Here is a 21,744-nt window from a genome sequence, read left to right as displayed (position 1 = left end):
GGTCCGGGATGCGAACCGCGGTCGACTACGTGGGAGTCCAGCAACATAGCCATTACACTAACTGCTGGTCTCCAAAAGCTATCTTTTAATCTTTGCATTTTCCTCAAACTACCTTACTGAAAAATAAACACGGCACTTTTTTAAATTTATTTTTTTAGAGGTTTTTGCTTCAATTTGCATTGCTCTCTAAAGAAAGAGACAGACACAATGAGAAGGAAAGTGAGAAATCACCCTCTAAGGGGGATGGCCATGGTCAATCCTTTCTCCTCCCAGGATCTTGGGCACACATGCACATGTGTTGGAATGATTTTCAGGCCACAAAGTCCAGGACTCAAACTACCGTTGGCCATGCAGGAGTTCAGTGACATAACTGCCACACCATTTGCTAGTCCCAGCGAGGCACTTATTTATTCTGGCCTCAAATTCACAGTTTAAATGTATGCTTTTCCTTTAATAGGACTAATAGTATGTTATGTTAGGGGACAAAATAGTTTACTTTTGTGTGAAAATACAGATCCTTGTGAGAACATCCTGAATGTTCAGACAATAATGACATGTTAACTATTTAAAAAAAATTTTTTTTGGAGAGGTTTTTGCTGTAGGGCGTGTGCACTCGTCAGAAAGACAGAGACAGAGAGACAGAAAGCGAGAAATTACCCCCGGGGGTATGGCCATGCTGCAATCCATTCTCCTCCATTCTCCTCTCGGGATCTTGGGCACACACGCACACGCACCCGGCGTGAGTTTTAAGCCACCCAGTCCAGGACGCGAATTGCAGTCAACTACGTGGGAGTACAGCAACATAGCCATTATGCTAACTGCTGGTTCCCACCCCATGTTAACTATTTTTGAGATTAGTGGGAAGAGAATATTGCTTTGTGGCAATATAGAAGGACTGTAAGACATAAGACAAAAGGAAAGGTGATCTGTTAACCTCAACCCTGTTTTTTCTCCTCTTCTGGAAATAGCTGGAACTTTAGACTGGTGCAGAGTGGAGGACTTCCCTGCATTTGTTGCTTGGGAGAATGGAGTGGTGGGCAAGGAGAGTGTTCTCTGTGATGGGCAATCCCTGCTTCTTGTGCTTCAAGAAGTTGCTGGGAGGATCAGCAGATGACTTAGTGGTTACATTGCTGGACTCCCATGTATCAACCACAGTTTGAGTCCTGGACCCAGTGACTTAAAACTCACGCTGGGCATGTGTGCATGCGTGCCCAAAATCCCAAGAGGAGAATGGAGGAGAAGGGATTGCGGCATGGCCATCGCCCCTGGGGGATGATTTCTCGCTTTGTCTCTCTGTCTCTTTGGCAAGTGCACACACCCTGTAGCAAAAAAAAAAAACACTCTTAAAAAAAAGTTGCTGTGACTTTTTCTCCCTGACACATCCCCCTTCGGTTTTGTTTTCAGTTCTGTACCTGTTGGCAGGTAGAGGACTAGTGAAGTCTTGGAGGCAGTGTGGTTTATAATAGAATAAGTGGCTTAGAAGCTGGTCAGGCTGTGTGCGTTTCTGAGCTCTGTAGAGCAACTGTTGTGCCTGGGATGAACACCGAACTCATCTTTTTATACCTCAGGTTTCTCCTTATAAAAATGACAATTGTAATAAAGTGCACAAGTTGGGACAGCTCAGGGGACCTTGGCAGGCAGCATGGTAGGTCTGCTATCTAAGACATAGCCCCTCTCTCACAATCCACCTCCACTCCAGCCTCATACCGTATCAGAACTTCCTTTACAGTGTGCCCAGCTTCTGTGTTGCACTATCTTCAGGATTTTCTCTCTCCTGATATTTTTCAGTATTTTTTTTATTTCCTCAGCCAGCCAGCCAGACAGACAAGCAACTCCAGCAGGGTCCACTTGCTGTGATCTATTCCCGCCTCAGCCATCTGGAACCACAGATGCGTACATGTGTGTGCATAGGGAGACCTCAGGACATAGATCTAGGACCTTCTCGTATGGCTTCAGGATTGCAGAACCATCAGGGCTATCCTACCGAGTCTTCTGTTAGCTTCCTGTTTCTGGTCTTGTTCCCTCTCAGTCTAGTCTAAACAAAGCAGTGAGAGCCTGAACATCCTCATGGCTAGATATGCTACTTCTTAGCTCAGTAGGCTCCAAGGGCTTCCAATTTCCCTTGGAGGAAAAAGTCTAATTAGTAGCTTGTCTCACATCTCCTGCCCATCTGCCCTGATTCCTCTGCTTCAGCCAAGCTGGATTCCTTATTGATTCTCAGTCTTGCTGGGCATTCATTCTGCCTCAGGGGCTTTACACTTATCCCTCTGCCTGAATGCTCTTCCTTCATGTAAAGTAACTATGACCCTAGGAATTTGCCCAAATGTTAGCTTCATCGAAGAGGGGAAAGAATTGTCATCGGAAGGTCATGCCCTTGGTGGCTCTCTGAGGATTCTGTATTATTGTCCAGGAAGTGCTGAGAAAATTCTCGTTCTTTTTTCCTTGTGAGAACATATAACCACCCAGAAACTCAATCATTCTGCATGACGTAGGTTATTGTTAGGAAGAGTAGATATTATGGTCACATAATACTGGGTCATTGGAAAGGTGTGACATGCTTTTCTGTGCAAAAATGCACCATGACTTTTCCAATGACCTATAATATAAGCAGACATGGGACCAGCAGTTGGTGTAATGGCTATGTCGCTGGACTCCCATGTCGTCGACCACAGTTCAAGTCCCAGACCCAGTAGCTTAAACTCGCCCCGGATGCATGTGCATGCGTGCCCAAGATCCTGAGAGGAGAATGGAGGAGAAGGGATTGCAGCGTGGCCATCTCCCCTGGGGGGTGATTTCTCAGTTTCTGTCTCTGTTTCTCTCTGTCTTTCTGGCGAGTGTACACGCCCTATAGCAAAAACCTCTCAAAAAAAAAAATATATATATATAAATAAAAGCAGGCGCATACAACTTAATGCTTTAACAGGTGGTAGAATACATAATCCTCTCTCAGGAATGGTGTGTAGGAACCAGCAGTTGGTATAAAAGCTATGTTGTTGGACTCCCATGTAGTTGTTGGTGGTTTGAGTCCCAGACCTGGTGGCTTAAACTCATGCCAGGTGCATGTGCGTGCGTGCCCAAAGGAATGGTGCGGAAACTTGGCCAGTTATGCATGGATTTATATAAGGGCTCTTTTGGTACCTGAGCAGACCCTAACCTTGGGATGCAGGCCAGTTTCATAGAAGAGGGGAACCCAGTGAGAATATACGCCAGTTTTCATTCCCTTTTTTTTAATGGGACATTGTCCTTTGCGTGGAGATAGTCTAGACTATTGAGTGCATTCTTTTTTAAAATTTATTTTGTAGTGAATATCTACTAATTTATTCTCTTACAGTCATGCTTATAATGTTTTTTAAATAATTGTTTTATTTAACTTTATTTATTTACTTATTTATTTATTTTTTATTTTGACCAGAGAGGGACAGAGCGAGAGAGAGGGAAAATGAGAAAGCAAGCTGCCAGGTCCGGGACTCAAACCTCAGTTGCACATGTAGGTGTTCAGTGCCCTTAATCACAATTCTACCTGCCAGGCCCTGTAATGTTTTATTTTTCAAAGGCACATGTACATTTTATGTATGAAGTGAGTTCTTTTGTTATAAAAAGATAAGTTGAATTTATGTTTATATCTGAGGACTTGTGGATAATTGTTTTCTATAGTTCATCAAGATGAAGAACTCGAATGTTTTTTTTTTTCTTTTTAAGTATTTGTGAATTTTACCACTTTTTTATTCCTGACTATCTGAGTAGAAACTTAAGGTTTGGAGTCAGACACTCTTGGAGTTAATCTTCTGCCTGGCACTTCTTGGTCATGTGACCTTAGGCAGTCCTCCAATCTGTCTTCAGCAAGGAATCATCCTAGCACCTAACTTCATAGGCTTGTTGGGAGACTTAAATGATTAAATATGGATTTTTTAAAAGGTGGGGGAGTTGGGAGGACCAACAGATGGCATAGCAGTTACATCGCTGGACTTCCACATGGCCTACCACTATTCAAGTCCTAGACCTGGTGACTTGAAACTCATGCCAGGTGTGTGTACATATATGCCCAAGATCCCAGGAAAATGAAGGAGAAGGGATTGTGGTGTGTCCATCCTCCCTGGGAGTGGAGGTGATTTCTCACTGTCTCTGTTTCTGTCTCTCTCTGGTGAGCACACATGCCCTAAGGCAAAAACCTCTTAAGAAATGGGGGGGGGGGTTTCCTTTAACTGTAGTAAGCACTAAAATAGCTATTTTTATAATTAATGGTAAAATTCCTTTGGTGTTAGGTATCATCCTACAGATTGCATTCTGATTTTAAGCATTTAAAATATCTCAGTACTAGCAGAATTTAAGAGAAAGAAAATTAAAGCTCTCTATGTACCCTACCCTGAACAAGCAAACAATTTCCATAAGCATACAATGCAAACAAGATATTTACTGTGAAAATGTATTTTAAAACTTTGAAGTTTCCCTCTTTAGAAGTGATAACCATACTTACAAAAGTGTGTTTGTGTGTATACTTATATATAACATTTTATATGGAGATTAGTAAATTTAAGTCTGGTTTCCATTTTGATAATGATTTCTATAGATCCTGGTTAAAGTTGTTACTGAATAATGCTAATGCAGAACTTCTTCCCTAGAACTCAACTAATTAGGTGGAACTTTACCTACACTCTGCTGTAACAGTGGTGGTCTGGCTTGTGTTATGTGGACTTCTTATCACAGCTCATGACATTAGTTTGCATATAGATTCTGTAAGGCCTAAGGGACATCTATTTAAATCTCCTCTCTTTGTAAATGGCATAGATAATCTCCAGGCACTGGGACTTTTGTTTTCCCACTTTACTTTTGTTCATTTTTCTAAAGATGAGGCATTTTGAGAATAGTAATTCAGAGCATTAAAATAGTTTTAAAAAGTAGCCATCTTTCAAAAGCTGTTGCAAATCTGGAAGAATGAACGAATAGTCATTTGTGAAAAGTTAGGGGTGCTATCGAGCTTACTTTTTCTTATAAATTGTATTTTGATTTTTTTTTTTTTTTAGAGGTTTTTGCTATAGGACGCTTGTGCTCACCAGAAAAACAGAGAGAGACGGAAAGCGAGAAATCACCCCCCGGGGGGATGGCCACAATCCCTTCTCCTCCATTCTCCTCTCAGGATCTTGGGCACGCATGCATACACCCCCGGCGTGAGCTTAAGCCACTGGGTCCGGGACTAGAACTGCAGTTGATTATGTGGGAGTCCAGTGATGTAGCCATTACACTGTCTACTGGTCCCATATTTTGATTTTGTATCATCACATGAAAAGTGTTTACTGGGCCAGCAGGTGGCATGTTTGAGTCCCTGACCTTGTGGCTTGCAAATCATGCTAGGCATATATGCATGTGTGCTTAAAATCCCAGGAGGAGAATGGAGGAGAGGGGATTATGGCAACAGCCATCCCCCTTGGGGCATGATTTCTCACTTTCCCACTCACTCTCTCTGTCTCTCTCTGGTGAGCGCATACACTCTATGGCAGAAATCTTGAAAAAGAAGAAAGAAGAGCAAAGCAAAAAGAAGAGAAAAAGTGTTTACTATGGTTTATCTGTACACATGATTATATGAAAATATTTTTCAGGGACATTATTTTGCTATTTTTTTAAGAGGTTTCTGCTGTTTTGATGGGCCCTGTGCTCTCTCCAGAGAGATAGAGAGAGACAGAGAGAAATCAACCCCCAGAAGGTATTGCCATGTCAGAGTCCCTTTTCCTCCATTCTCCTCTTGGGATTTTGGGCACACATGCACACATGCCCAATATGAATTTCAGGCTGCTGGGTCTGGGACTTGAACAATGGTTGACCATGTGAGAGTCCAGTGCCTTATTCACTATGCCATCTGCTGGCTCTAGTGACCCAGTTCTTTTAGTTATTTTTTTTTTTTTTTTTTTTTTTTTGGGTGTTTTTTAGGGCATGTGCGCTCACCAGAAAGCCAGAGAAACAGCGAGAAATCACCACCTGGGGAGATGGCCATGCTACAATTCCTCCTTCTCCATTCTTTTCTCAGGATCTTAGGCATGTACACACATGCCTCTGGTGTGAGTTAAACCACTGGGTCTGGGATTTGAACTGCGATCGACTACATGGGAGTCCAGCAACATAGCCATTACTCCAACTGCTGGTCCCTAGTGACCCAGTTCTTACACACACACACACACACACACACACACACATATCCACATATGTGTACTATGTGAGGGACTTCAAAAAGTATGTGGAAAGTGAAATTAAAGTGCAACCTTATTTTGGTGCAAAACAGGTTGCAGTCTATGGGCCAGCCAGGTGGCATGGTGTTTAGGACAACTGAATCCCACAGACTGACTGTGTGGTTTGAGTCCCAGTCCTGGAACTTTGAGGGACAAAGCCAATGCATATGTGCATGTGCCCACACAAATCCTGAAAGAAGGGAAGGATATAGGAGAAGGGATTGGGCTGTGATCACCCCCCCACACCGGGGTGTGCTTATTCTCTCTCTGTCTCTGGCAAGCATACATGCCCTATACCTAAAGACCAAAAAAAAAAAAAAAAAAAAGGAAAAGAAATTGAAATTCAGAATCATAGTATTTTCATAATATGAACTTTTTTCTTTTTCTTTCTTTTTTTTTTTTTTTTGAGAGGTTTTTGCTATAGGGCACGTGCGCTCGCCAGAGAGACAGAAAGCGAGAAATCACCCCCCAGGGGGGTTGGCCACACCGCAATCTCTTCTCCTCCCTTCTCCTCTCGGGATCTTGGGCACACACACACACACACACACACACACACACACACGCGTGCGCCTGGCTTAACACCAGGTCCGGGACTCGAACCGTGGTCGACTACGTGGGAGTCCAGCGACATAGCCATTATGCTAACTGCTGGTTCCTGAACTTTTTTTTCTTTTCTTTTTTTTTTTTTTTTTTAGATTTTTGCCTTAGGCATTGTGCACTTACCAGAAAGAGACAGTGATAGGGAAAGTGAGAAATCATCCCCAGCAGGGATTTTCTCCTCTTTGGATTTTGGGCACAAAGTCACACATGCTTCATATGGTTTTCAAGCTACCACGTCCAGGACTTGAACTGTTGTCAGCCATGTTGGAATCCAATGCCTTAACTACTACGCCACCTCCTGGACCCTCCATGAATTTTCAATACCCCTTGTGTATGTAACCAAAATACTAGGAGAAACGCTTACTTTTGCCATGTACTGTTTTATTGTTTTTATTTTTAAATTAATAGACTTTATTTTTAGAGAAGTTTTATATATGCAGAACAGTTGAGCAGAAAGTAGAATCCTAAGTACTTTTTCACCCTGCCCATCCCTCCCCATTATTATTATTACATCTTTTTTTTTTTTTTTGAAGAGGTTTTTGATGTAGGGCGCATGCGCTCTTCAGAAAGACAGAGGGAGGCAGAGAGACAGAAAGTGAGAAATAACCCCCACCCCTCCACGGGGGGTGGTCACGCCGCAATCCCTTCTCCTCCATTCTCCTCTCGGGATCTTGGGCACGCACCTACACACACCCGGCGTCAGTTTAAACCACCGGGTCCGGGACTCAAACTGCGGATGACTACATGGGAGTCCAGCGACGTTTCCATTGTACCAACTGCTGGCCCTGTTATTATTACATCTTGCATTAGTGTGGTATATTTGTTGTAACTGATGGACCAGTACTGATACATTTTTGTTAACTAAAGTTCATAACCTACCCTTTCTTGTGATTTGGACAGATGTGTGATGACAGGTACCCATGTTGTAATATCATACAGAACAGTTTCACTGCCCTAAAAATCCCATTCTCCTGTTCAGTTTGCCCTCCCTCCTAGTTCCTGGCAGCCACGGATCTTTTTACCTTTGCCATTATTTTACTTTTCCAGAATCTCATATAGTTGGAATCAGACACTTTGTAGCCTTTTCAGAATGGTTTCACTTAAGCAATATGCATTTAAGGTTTCTCCATGTCTTTTTGTGGCTCAATAGCCCATAACTTCTTATTGCTGAATAGTATCCCATTGTCTAGAAGTATTACAGTGTGTTTATGCACTCAACTACTGAAGGGCATCTCAGCGGCTTCCAGGTTTTAGCAGTTAGGAACAAAACTGCCGTAAACATTCATGGTTGAGTTTTTGTGTGGACTTAAGTTTCCAGCTTCCCTGGGTCAATACCTGGGAACATGAGAACTGGGTCACATGGCACAAGGACATTCCGTTTTTGAGAAACTGCCTGCCAAAGTGGCTGCACCATTTTACATGCTGCCAGCAGGTTCCTGTTGCCCCTATCTTCAACAGCATTTGGCGTTGTCACTGTTTGATTCTGGCCATTCCATAGGAGTATGGTAGCATGCTGTCGTTTTAATTGGCAGTTTCCTAGTGACCTATGATACTGGATGGTTTTTGTCATCGTTGGTGGAGGTGTCTTTTCGCATCATTTGCCCTCCCCCTCCTCTTTTTTTAAGATGGGATCTTGTGGGAACCAGCAGTTAGTGTAATGGCTATGTCGCTGGACTCCCACGTAGTCGACCGCGGTTCGCATCCCGGACCTGGTGTCTTAAACTCACACTGGGCGCGTGCGCGCATGTGCCCAAGATCCCAAGAGGTGAATGGAGGAGAAGGGATTGCGGCGTGACCATCCCTCCTTGGGGGTGATTTCTTGCTTTCTGTCTCTATGTCTCTCTCTTTCTGTCAGGCGAGCACATGTGCCCTATAGCAAAAAACCTCTCCAAAAAAAAAAAAAAGATGGGATCTTGCTGTTGCAGTCATCCTGTCTCAGCTTCCAGCTGGGCTACAGGTCCCACCCCTGGACATTAGGGTAGACAGGACATCGGGCCCAGGCCCCTCATGTGGCCTTAGCCTGTGGAGCACAGCAGTGTGCACTACTACCACTGGGCCATTCGTCAGTTTTTACAATTACACTGTTGGGTTTCTTATTATGAGTTTCAAGAGTTCTTTGTATATTTAGCATGAGTCCTTAATCAAATATGTATTTTGTGAATATTTTCTCCCAGTCTGCTCCTGTCTTTTCATTCTCTTATTACTGTGATGTTGTTCTGTTCTATTAAAAAGCAAAACTGGTCCTGAGGCACTAATTGATTTTATAGTCCATGGTAGGTCATAGCCTGTGGTTTGAATTCAGTGTTTGCTCTACTTCCATAACACTCACGTGGATGAAGTCAGTAAAGCAGCCATTATTTCAGGCAGTGAATCTCAGCGTTGCTGAATAATGGTGTCAGAACTGCCTTTTTTCTATTCTAGAGTATTCTTTGAGTTTTTGTGGCAGATTAACTTTGGTCAGCTGCATCACCTGCACACCCTATAGTCGTTATAGGAAGTTTCAGGATTTTCTATTTCTATAAGGTTTTTGACAGGTTCTCTCAAAGTGCACATGCTTTTAAATGTTGAAAGGACTAGGTAAATAAGGTAAAGGGAAGCTGAGGTGTCTGTTTTGTACTCTTAGAGGTAATGTATAACTAGATTTCACCAGCTTAAATGGGTGAGGGGAAAGTTTTATAGGATGGAATGTATTTTTTAATGTTACAATATTAGAGGGAATAAAACAGTGATTTGAACTGAGCAGAATTGATATGGCTATTAAAGATCTGATTTGATGGCTATTTCTCTTTGAGTAGATACTACTAAAACATTTAAATATACTTGTCTTTTTAAGGAGGTTAAATGTATACTTCTACAATCTGCCACTTCTCATTTATTTAGATGTTTTAAATTGTGACTCCAGTATAGTCAATCCTATTTCTTTTCCAAAATAGAACCAATTCCATTTATAGTAATTGAACTTACTATGATCTTACTAAACTATATTTCCATTTTCCTTGCACTAATTCTTTTTCCCTAAAATTTGCAACAGAGGAAGAAAATTCACCCCATTACCCTGCAGCGCCACCTTGTGGTAGGAGGGGAGGTCTTCTCAAGAGATGGTCACTGTAGGTCTCAGTGAAACCTGCCAGATGTTACACACATTTCAGGCCTCCTCCTCCTGGCTTTCACACTAACAGTTTTTCTTCTCTCTGATATGCACTAACTCAATGATTAGGGTGTTAAGATAGTAACCATCTTTTTTCCTAGTGACCTTAAAAATGGGAAAACAGGTGAGCACCTACCCGTCATGGTTCAAAAACCCTCTGGAGAAATGAAGGAGAAGGGATTGTGGTGTGGCCATGCTCCATTGGGGGATGCTTTTGTCTACCCTCCCCCCCTCTCTCTCTCTGTTTCTTGGGCGAGCCCACATGCCCTCTGGCAGTGAAAAAATATTCATATAATTGGGGTAATTTATTGAGTGCCTACTGTGTGCCAGGAACTGCTTCAGACACTAATGGTACCACACCGAACATAAGTCCTGCTCCCAAGAGAGCTTATGTTCCAGTGGCAGGAGACAGGGTAAACGTATATGCATATGATGTAGATCAGGTGGCGGTGAGTATATAGCAGGAAAAAAAAAAAGCAGAGTGAGAGGACAGAGAGTGATAGAATGATGCCATTTTGGAATAGATTAGTTAAGGAAAGCTACCTCAGTAAGGTACCATTTGAACAGACACCTGAGAGAGGAGGAGGATACAGCCTTGTTAGTAGCCAAGAGCAGTGGTCCAAGCGCAGAGGCCCTGAGACGGAACTGACTTGCCATGGAGGGAGGAGGATGAGAAGGCCCATGTGGGTGGGGCAGGGAAATGAGTACAGCAGTAATGTATGTGTCACAGGGCACTCAGGATTTCTTACTGCTGACAGTTAGGATCTTGGGATTTGTTCTCAGAGGGAAAGGAAGCCGCAGGAGGGCCTTGAATGAAGTAGTGTGTCTGAATGGCAGGAGTGGAGACAGGCTGATAGGGTTGTTCTTACAAGCGGATTGTCTGAGAGATGGTGGTGGCTTGGGCTAGGATGGTAGCAGTGGAAACAAGTGGTCAGATTCTGAGTGCATTAAAAAAAATTTTTTTTTGAGAGTTTTTTTTTTTTTGCCATAGGGCGCGTGCGCTCGCCAGACAGACAGAGAGAGACAGAGAGACAGAAAGCGAGAAATCACTCCCCAGGGGGGCTGGCCATGCCGGAATCCCTTCTCCTCCATTCTCCTCTCGGGATCCTGGGCACATATGCACATGCGCCCCACTTGAGTTTTAAGCCACCGGATCCAGGATGTGAACCGCGATTGACTGCATGGGAGTCCAGTGACAAAGCCATTACACTAACTGCTGGTCCCTAAAAATTTTTTTTTGAAGAGGTTTTTGTTATAGGGTACATGTGCTCTTGCGAGACACAGAGAGACAGAAAGTGAGAAATTACCCAATTACCCCCCCCCCAGGGCAGAAGGCCAGGTCTGGAACTTGAACTACTGTCAACCATTTGGGGAGTCCAGCGCCTTAACCACTACACTACCCCTCTTTTTTTTTTTTTTTCCTTTTTTCATTTAATAGTTTTTTTTTTTTTCCTTTTGATCTGGGAGTTTTATTCATCCTACTTTTTTTTTTTTTTTCCAAAGATCATGGGCACTTGCCCAGATGGGGAGGGAGAGGGAGAAAGCACCCCTCCATGGGCTCATGTTTGCACTGCAGTCCCTTCCATTTCTCCATCCTGTCGAGACTTTGGGGACATGTGTACAAGTGTGTCTGGCATGGTTTTTAAGCCACTGGGGCTGGGGTTTGAACTATGTGGTTGGCCATGTGGCACCCAGGCTTAATCCTACTTTTTTAAAAACTTGTAGGAACGGGAACCAGCAGTTAGCGTAATGGCTATGTCGCTGGACTCCCACGTTCGCGTGGACCTGGTGGCTTAAAACTCAGGCCAGGCGCATGTGCGTGCGTGCCCAAGATCCCGAGAGGAGAATGGAGGACAAGGGATTGCGGCATGGCCATCCCCCCCCCCGGGGGGGTGATTTCTCGCTTTCTGTCTCTCTGTCTCTCTCTGTCTGTCTAGCGAGCACATGTGCCCTATAGCGAAAACCTCTCAAAAAACAAAACAACAACAAAATAACTTACAGGACCAGCAGATGGCAAAATAGCTACATTGCTAGACTCCTGCATGGCTAACCATGGTTTGAGTCCCAGATCTGGCAACTTAAAACTCAATGCTGGGTGTGTGTGTGTACATGTGTGCCCAAGAGCCTGAGCAGAGAATGGAAAAGAAGGAATTGTGGCATAGCCATCTCCCCAGGGAGTGATTTCTTGTTCTCTGTCTGTCCAGTGAATGCATGTGTCCTGTACCAAAAATCTATCTGAAAAAAATTGATAGGAGAAATGAGAAAAAAACACTGCAGGTAGAACGGCCATGCATGTACACATGCCCTGCATGTTTTTCAAGCCATTGACTTCGGACCATGCAGTCAGCCACATGTGATCCAGCTGCCTTCACCACCATGCCACCAGCTGGCCCATTGATCCTGCTTTTTAAATACAGCTTTACTCGGGCCAGATGGTGGTGCAGGAGTAAACATGCAGAGCTCTGTGAAGCTCACCCATATGTGAAGGTCCTGGGTTCATGTCCGGAGACCTCCCTCAGTATGTCAGGCACATACATAGCAGAGAGATGGGACTGGCAGCACCATGGCGTTAGCATCCTGTTGGGGATGCTGTCTTTGTCTGCCTGTCTGTTTCTCTTTCTTGTTTATGGAAGAAAATAACTTTAAAAAGAAAATAAATAAATAAATTTAAACCACAGCTTTATTAGGTACAATTTATAGACCATAAAATTCACCTACTTTAAATGAAGTTTAGTGTTTTTTTTTAATATAAACTCACAAAGCTGTGTAACTATCACTGCCATCTAATTTAAGAACATTTCTGTCATCCCAGAAAGAATTTTGGGCCTATTTATAGTTGTTCTCCTTTCCCATCCCTACTCCTGGTCACTAATCTTTCCATCTTTATGGATTTGACCATTCGGAACATTTTATATAAATGGAGTCATGTAATGTGTGGTATTTTGTGTCTGACTCCTTGACTTAGCATAATGTTTTTAAGATTCAATCTTTTTGTGGCATACATTGATATTTTGTTACTTTTAAGTTTGCTAAGGGAGAGAGAAAGAGAGAGCGAGGGAGAGAGAGACTGAGAAAGTACCCCCTCCCCCAGGGGCATGGCCATACCACAATCTCATCCTCTCCTTTATTCTGGGCATGCATGCACAGGGCCGGCATGTTTTTCAAGCCTCCAGATTCTACTCAGTAAACTGTGTGGAATTTAGCTGCCTGAGCCACTGCTGGCTGGCCATATTTTGTTATTTTTATTGTGGAATAATGTTACATTGTATGATATATCACATTTTATCTCTTAGTCTATTGGTGGGCATTTGAGTTGCTTTCTCTTTTTGGCTATTTCAAACAATGCTGCTATGATCATTTGTATGCAAGACTTGGTGAGACTTATGTTTTCTGTTTCTTAGGTGTCTAGTAGGGGTTGATGAGACATAGGGCAGACTTGTTAACAATACTGGAAATGGTCGAACTGTTACTCCACATGGCTATACCATTTGACACTTACCCTGCCAAGGGCAAGGTTCAAGGGTTCCAGTTTCTCTGCATTCCTGTGAACACTTGTTATTGTTTGTCTTTTTTATTATAGGGTAGTTACGATTTTTTTTTAATGGCTTACACATTTTTAATCTGTGCCTTTCTTTGATTCCCTGGGCTAAGAACATCTTTGAAATACCAAGTTTGGCCCAGCTGTGGTGGCACACAGATAACATCACCGCTTAGAATGTCAGAGGCCACTGGAGGCAGACTCTGGTCCTGAGCATACTGGGTGTTGCACACACCTGTAGTTCTGGCTGACTGGAAGGCTGGGCAAGAGAGTCACAATGCCATGAGACCCTGTCAGCGATACCTGGTTTTGTGTGTGCACCTCTCTCTCTGTCTCCTTTTTTAAAAGAAAAAAAACAAATACCAGATTTGTAAACATTTTAAAGAGATTTTGTAGATTATTTAGTGATTGTGTGCTTTCAAGCTATTTTTTTTTTTTTGAGAGGTTTTTGCCATAGGGCGCGTGCGCTCACCAGACAGACAGAGCGAGACAGAGAGACAGAAAGTGAGAAATCACCCCCCGGGGGGGTTGGCCACGCTGCAGTCCCTTCTCCTCCATTCTCCTCTCGGGCTCTTGGGCACGCACGCACACGCGCCTGGTGTGAGTTTTAAGCCACCGGGTCCGGGACGCGAACCACGGTCGACTATGTGGGAATCCAGCGACATAGCCATTACGCTAACTGCTGGTCCCCCTCAAGCTATTATTTTGTAATGTGTTCATGACAACACCAGTGATGCCCACCTGAGTCACTCTGTGTGGTTACCCGGTTGTCTGCCCACCCACTTACTTCACTTGTCGAGCACCGCTGTGCACTGCTGTGCGTCCAGCATGGTGCTCAGGCTCTGGGGCTGAGGACACAAGTCCTCCCTCAGTGGCCTTATGGCCTAGTTCTGGATTTGTTTGTTTTATAAGTTTGTTTATTTCATGAGAAAGAGAGAAAAGACAGGCAGACTCTTAAAGGGTCTTGTCACATCTTCATCTCTACCTCCCCCCTGCATCCTAGCCTTACAGCCAGGCATGGTCATGGGTGTAAACAGGCCTGCCCGCTGTGTTCAAGTTGACCTGGGAACAACCCTGGGCCTTCCCTAAAGCTCCAGAGCTGCATAGCAGTGCCCAACTACCTATGCCACTGTGACTGGTGCTGGTCTGGGCCTCTCAGACTTTTTTGAAACAAATAATAAGTTTTTTAAAAAGGTACAAGTTAAGATAGATGATTTCTAGACCAGATAATGGGTCATACCTTAGTCCTGTGAGTCACAAGTAGAGGATATAGTCAAGAAAAAAAACCCATTAATCATTTAACATCAGGCATAGCCACAGTCTGTTATGGGAGGGCAGAGAGGAGGCTCTTTCTGAGGTTGGATCAGGATGGAGGGACAGTGGTGTCAGCTGAGAGGGATGAGCAGTTGCCCAGGTGATTAGTTCGGGCAGAGAAGCAGTTTGAGGAAAGGTGCATAGCTAGGGCGTCTTGTCAAAGCATGCTGTAGTTGCTGAAACACAGGGTACAGGACTGTTATCCTCCTAGCTGTAGCTGGCCAGATAACTTATTTCAGCATACTAACTTTTAGAAGCATAAACATTAACTTTTCTTTATTTTAATAGTTTTCTTAAATGCCCTTAATCCTATTGGGTTTCATTTATGTTTTGTATATACTGTTAAAGATAAAATTACCCATTAAACTGTGATATGCCAGCAATTGTGAACTATTTTGTGATGTCAAAAATGTTAAAATATTAAGTGGAAGGGAACCAGCAGTTCGCGTAATGGCTTTCACTGGATTCCCACGTAGTTGACCGCGGTTCGCGTCCCGGACCCGGTGGCTTAAAACTCACACCGGGCACATGTGCGTGCGTGCCCAAGATCCCGAGAGGAGAATGGAGGAGAAGGGATTGCGGCATGGCCATCCCCCCTGGGGGGTGATTTCTCGCTTTCTGTCTCTATGTCTCTCTCTGGCTGGCTGGCGAGCACACGCGCCCTATAGTGAAAACCTCTCCAAAAAAAAAAATTAAGTGGGAGGTGCATCTGGAATCAGTACAATGTGATTCTTGTGTTGGAGATTCTTTTGGGTTTAAGCTAAAGGAAGTTTGCTGAAATCACAGCAGTTATTTGCCCTTTCAGCTTTCATTTTAGCTGTGCTTAGGGAAGTATGTACCATCCAGGTCAATACCAGCTTAATTTATCTTGAAAGCATTTAGATCTGTCACGATTATAATGACATTGGCTTTGAATAATAGAGATTAGGGGAAATTAATTTTGCTAAAATTAGGAGAGACAGTTTAATAAAGACTATAAGCAGAATATTTTTTAAAAAGTAATATTTAGTGACTTCAGGATATTATTTGGGAATTCTTAGCTTTAAAAAATAAGTGTTTCAGACTTACATCCCTGCTGTTCTTCTTCTCCCCTTCTCATTATATTGAACTTACTCGTGAGCTGAACAATCTGGGTAATTCAGAAAGTGCCCCCCAAATAGCATTATGCCATCCTTCATTCTCACACAGGTTCATAAAGACTCTGCTTTTGCAAGCAAGCAAGCATAAGCCATGGTTTTATGAGCACCCACATTCTATAGATCTAGTGCTATTTGTTTTAGTGCGCAAAGACCCCCAGTTTTTTTTTAAATCCTCTGATAGGTTAGTGAGAAAACTGTTGTTTCATTTTTTTAAAATCTTGTAAAATAGAAACATGTTTATGAAAAAGGTATAGTGGTGCTTTACAGACCAGACTGGAGGTACCGTCCTCTAGTTACGTGTATATCCTTTCACTTCTAGAGTATGGTGCAGGTTCTGTTTTTTTCTGTCCTTCACGGAGGTAACCAAATTGTACTGGGTCTGCCTGAGTCGGGTGCTGGCTAGGCAACAGGAATTATAGGTTCAACAGTGAATTGCTTGCAAGAGTGTGGGGTCTGACAAAGGGAGAGGTGTGTTACTGTGCACTGAAGTGATGCAGTACAGACATGTGTGAAAGGTTCTGGACCACAGAGGAAGGAACATGGAGCCTCCCTTTAAGAGGAGGTGGGAAAGCGAGGTTCTCCAGTGATCATTGCTGTGGGCTGAGTTTTTAAGAGTGAGTAGGAATTTACAGGCAAACAGAAAGGGTCCTTGGGCAGAAGGGCAGTGGCCAGCCAGAACTTCACTGGAGCTAAGGCCGTGAAGGACCTGGAGGACTCGGAGTCTGTAGTTTATCCTGCTGTCTAAGCTTCTTAGGAGTGTGCTCTGGAAATCAATGCCCCAGGAGATTCCTGGGGGGAGGGGGAGTTAGAGATGCACGGGAACTTTCCTACATCAGATGCTAAGAAGTGCTCAGGAAAGAAACCTGTTTCCTGTTTGTACGCAGAGTTGTTTTGGGAAGAGCTGCTGGTAGGCAGTGGGGTGCTCCTGAATATTTCAGTGTAGGAATGACTTCACTTGGTTTACATTTAGAAAATGAACTGACAGCGGTGAAGGTAGGTGGGAGTGAAGGGAGACATGGGCAGTTCAAAACTGTGACCATTTTTGGTTACATACAATCTAATTGTGGATATAAAATTGTTTAATCTCAAATGTAGGAATTTAGGGTACTTCTAAGAAAAAAATCTTAACAATGAACTAAAGTTTTATTTAGCTAATAATTTTAAATGAGAAGAGAGTTTGGGGACAAATACTAGTTTTTTTCCTGTCGATCAATGATTAAACAGAAATATTTTATAACAGGACTGGCCTTGTAGCCTCAGCCCACGTGGCTGATTATAATTTGAATCCTGAGCCTACTGGTTTGAAAAACATGCTGGACATGTGGTGTGTCCACCCTAGAGTCCCTACAGGATGAAGAAATGGAGGTGTGGCTGTGCCACATTGTGGGGTGCTTTCTCCCTCTTTCTCTGTTTTTGTATGTCTCTGGCAAACACATAAGCCCTCTGGCAATTAAAAAAATACTTTATGGGGCCAGCAGGTAGCATATTAGTTAAGGCACTGGACTCCCACGTGGCTGACCGTGGTTTACGTCCTAGACCCGGCAGCTTGAAATTCATGCCTGGCATGTGTGCATGCATGCCCAAAATCCTGAGAGGAGAAAATTCCCCTGAAGGGTGATTTCTTGCTTTTTGTCTGTCTCTCTTGCGGGTGCACACACCCCATTACCAAAAATCTCTCAAAAATAAATAAAAAAATAAATAAACAAAACTTTATAATAATACTTTCTGATTAAAGATTTCTGATTTAAATAGTATTTTAGGAATATTGTTACAAAAATGCCTTTCAATATGTCTTCTCCCCCCCCACTATAGGGTACATGTACCTCTTTGTAGAGAAATGGGGGCAGAGGTGGGGAAGTACAATCCCATCTCCTCCGTTCTCCTCTCTGAATTTTGGGCAGACACGCATGCACACATGCTCAGCGTGCTTATTTAAGCCTCTGGGCATAGGACTTAAACCATGAAGTCATCCATGTGAGATCCAGCTGCCTTAACCACCATGCAACCAATTGGCCCTTGATATGTTGTCTTAAGAGTTTAGATAAGAATGTTATAGAATTAAAAAATAATAAGAAGAAGGTCAGACCTTATTTTTATTTCTTCAAAGTAAAAGTTAAACCGAGAAAAAATAGTTATAACCTATATTACAAATAAATGCCTAATCCCCTCAAAGAACTCATAAAAAAGATTTTTAAAATATGGGAACCAGCAGTTAGCGTAATGGCTATGTCGCTGGACTCTCACGTAGTCAACCGCAGTTCGCGTCCTGGACCCGGTGGCTTAAAACTCATGCCGGGCACGTGTGTGTGCGTGCCCAAGATCCCGAGAGGAGAATGGAGGAGAAGGGATTGCGGCGTGGCCATCCCCCCTGGGGGGTGATTTCTCGCTTTCTGTCTCTATATCTCTCTCTCTGTCTGGCGAGCGCACGCGCCCTATAGCAAAAAACCTCTCAAATAAAAAAAAAAAAAATCTGACTCATTAATTTATAAATTGGCCAAAAAAATGAATTAATATGTTAGGTCATTGGGAAAGTCATGGCATATTTTTCTGTTTTTCAGTGCAAAAATGTTTCATGACTTTCTCAACGACCCAATGTTATAGCAAAAGAAAAACAAATGACCCTTATAGGAAAATACATTATGAGGTGTATGAAAAATAAATAAAAATTAGCCTTATTTTTAAAAAGACTTTTGGGGAAAAAATTGCTATAGGGCTCTTGCACTTGCCAAAGAGAAGGACAGAGTGAGGAAGCACCCCTCAATGGGTGCCGTAGTTCCTTGTGTCACAATTCTTTCCTTCCTTTCTGTCTCTTTTATGATTTTAGGCACACATGCACACACACCTAGTGTGATTTTTCAAACCTTTGAGTGCCTTTCTTGAACCACATAGTTGGCCATATATGGGATCCAGCTGCCTTCACCACCATGCCACCAGCTGGCCTGTCTTTTGCTTTGTAAAATACTTTTATTTTTAATGTACTTGAATATATCAATTTTTAATGGTATCTTGTTTTTGAGGCATAGTTAGAAAGGGTTTCTGTACTCCAAGGTCATAAAAGGAATTTACGGAGGCTTCATTATAGGGTTTTTTTTGGTAAGAATTATTTGCTTAATTTTATTTATTCATTCACTTACTTTAATTTGACCAGAGAGAGAGAGAGAGAAAGTGAGAAAGTAAGCCACCAAATCTGGGACTCAAACCATGGTTGGCCATGTGGGAGTGTCCATCGCTTTAACCACCACACCAGCTACCGGTCCCTGATATTTATTTTTAATTGTCAGAAGGCACGTATGCTCACAGAAAGTGAAAAAAAAACAAGAGAGAGGGAGGGTGGGAAAAAAGCACTCCCCAATGGGACCTGGTCACATCTCAATCCCTTCTCCATTTCTTTATCCTGCTGAGATTTCTGGCACTTAAGCTCACATGCCTGGAGTATGTATTAGGTCACAGGGTCAGTATTGGATCTGTGATTGGTCATATGGGATAAGGTTCCCTTATCACCAGGCTACAGAACCAGTCCTTTATTGTGTTTTTGTTTTGTTTTGTTTTGTTTTGTAGAGAGACAGAGAGACAAAGCAAGAAATCACTCCCAGGAGACATGGCGATGCTGCAATCCCTTCTCCTTCATTCTCCTCTCAGGACTTTGGGCACACATGCGCAAGTGCCCATAATGAGTTTTAAAACCTCTGGTTCCGGGACTAACTATGACTACATGGGAGCATAGCAACGTAACCAATACGCCACCTGCTGGTCCCTAATATAGAATTTTTGTCATTTTATGATTTACATCAAAATATTTGATCTATTAGGAATGTGTGCTAGCATATGATGTGCACTGTGAATCCAATTTTCTTTTTCCAAGAGGGTACTTTAATTGCTCAAACATCATTCACCATGTAGTCCTCTTCCTTGATTTTAAGGTACCATTTATCATTCTGCACCACTTATCATTTTCTCATGCATAATTGAGTCTACTTCTAAGACATCCGTTTGTCTCAGTGATCTATTTACATGTTTGTGCTGTGTGTTATCTTCACACTTTTATAATGTCTGATACTGCTTGTTCTTTTCTAATACTCTTGTCCTTTGGAATTTTCTTGAGTTATCTTCCTTTTTAATTCTTCCACATCAAAGATAGAATTGGTGTATTGATTTCCAGAAACAACCACTGTGGATTTTGGGGGGAGGGAGTTAGAGGGATCACGTAATGTTACAGAGGGAACGCTTTATGATAAGGGATCTAAATTGCAGCTTTATTATTTTTTTTCTTACAGATGATACTAACCGTGTTCTTGAGCAACAATGAACAGATTTTAACAGAAGTTCCTATAACACCTGAAACAACCTGTCGAGATGTTGTTGAATTTTGCAAGGAACCTGGAGAAGGAAGTTGCCATTTAGCTGAAGTGTGGAGGGGAAATGGTATGTATTAGGTTCTATAAAGATTACTGAGTACATAGCATTTAATATTTATATTGCTTCCAATTGTCAATCATGTGCAGCAGTTAGAACTTGAGAAATTATGGGACCAGCAGTTAGCATAATGGCTATGTCACTGGACTTCCATGTAGTCACGCCCCGGACCCGGTGACTTAAACTCACGCCGGGCGCATGTGCGTGCGTGCCCAAGATCCCGAGAGGAGAATGGAGGAGAAGGGATTGTGACATGGCCATCCCCCCTGGGGGGTGATTTCTCGCTTTCTGTCTCTCTGTCTGTCTGTCTGGCGAGCGCACGCGCCCTATAGTGAAAATCTCTCCAAAAAAAAAAGAAATTGAGAAATTATAAGCAAACAATTACTTGTATTGCATGGCATACTAGATTAGCCTCTAGGATAGCTGAAGTCAAATAGACAATATCAAGTGTTGATGAAAATATGGATAAATTGGAATCCTCAGACACTGCTGTTGGGAACGTAAAGTAATGACACAACTGCTTTGTAAAATACTCTAGCAGTTTCTTACAGAGGTAAACATAACATTACTGTATGACATAGCATTTCTCTTACTCATATACCTAAGAGATACAAAAAATAGATGTCTGCACAAAAACTGAAACGTGAAAATTCACAACAGCATTTTTTCATAATACTCAAAGAATGGAAACTATCTGAATGTCCATCATCTGATGAATAGATAAATAAAATGTGACATCTATTCAGTGGAATAGTCAACATACAGATTTGGGGGAACTACAGGTCAGCCAGTATTAGTCTGTTAATTTGGCCGATTATTACCCTATTTTTGCGATTCCTTTCCCTATACAGTTGTCAATGCTAGTACAAATCAGTAATGTAAGTAGATTCTTCAGTTTTCCCCTTTTATTAAATTTCCTGCCTGATTTTTTTTAAGAGAGATTTTTGTTACAGGGTGGGTACACTCACCAGAGCGACAGAGAAAGTGAGAAATCACTTGCCCAGCAGGGATGGCCATATTGCAGTCCCTTCTCCATTATTGAGATTTTGGGCACACATGCACATGCACCCAGTGTGAGTTTCAAATCTCCAGGTCCGGGACTCGAACCGAGGTCACCATGTGGGAGTCCAGTGCCTTAACCACCTGCTGGCGCCAAATTTTGTACTTGATTTTTAAACTTTATCTATGAATGCCTAAAAGTCTTATAGATTTCTATTATATAAGATGCTAATGAGGGAGGCCAGCCAGGTAACATGGTGGTTGACACATCTGGATCCCCCAACCAACAAATGGCCTGGTGGTTAGGACGCTGAACTCCCCACATGGCCAACTGCAGTTCAAGTCCTGTATTAGGAAGCTTGCTTTCTCACTTTC

General features: G+C 42.7%; 1 protein-coding gene across 2 annotated transcripts in view; it reads left to right on the top strand.

Annotated features, from left to right (window-relative positions):
• The window catches only part of PPP1R13B (protein phosphatase 1 regulatory subunit 13B), a 112,797-nt gene that overhangs the window by 22,900 nt on the left and 68,153 nt on the right, over positions 1-21,744 (top strand). For both annotated transcript variants that reach the window (XM_006160065.3, XM_014592221.2), the window contains exon 2: positions 20,232-20,379. In XM_006160065.3, coding sequence (XP_006160127.1) covers positions 20,232-20,379 — 148 coding nt within the window. The remainder of the gene's footprint in view (positions 1-20,231; positions 20,380-21,744) is intronic.

The sequence above is a fragment of the Tupaia chinensis genome, unplaced genomic scaffold (genome assembly GCF_000334495.1).
Source record: "Tupaia chinensis unplaced genomic scaffold, TupChi_1.0 Scaffold000671_2, whole genome shotgun sequence".
Lineage (NCBI taxonomy): Eukaryota > Metazoa > Chordata > Mammalia > Scandentia > Tupaiidae > Tupaia > Tupaia belangeri.
The sequence above is the reverse complement of the archived record's forward strand: the minus strand, read 5'-3'. Positions and strand labels throughout refer to the sequence as shown.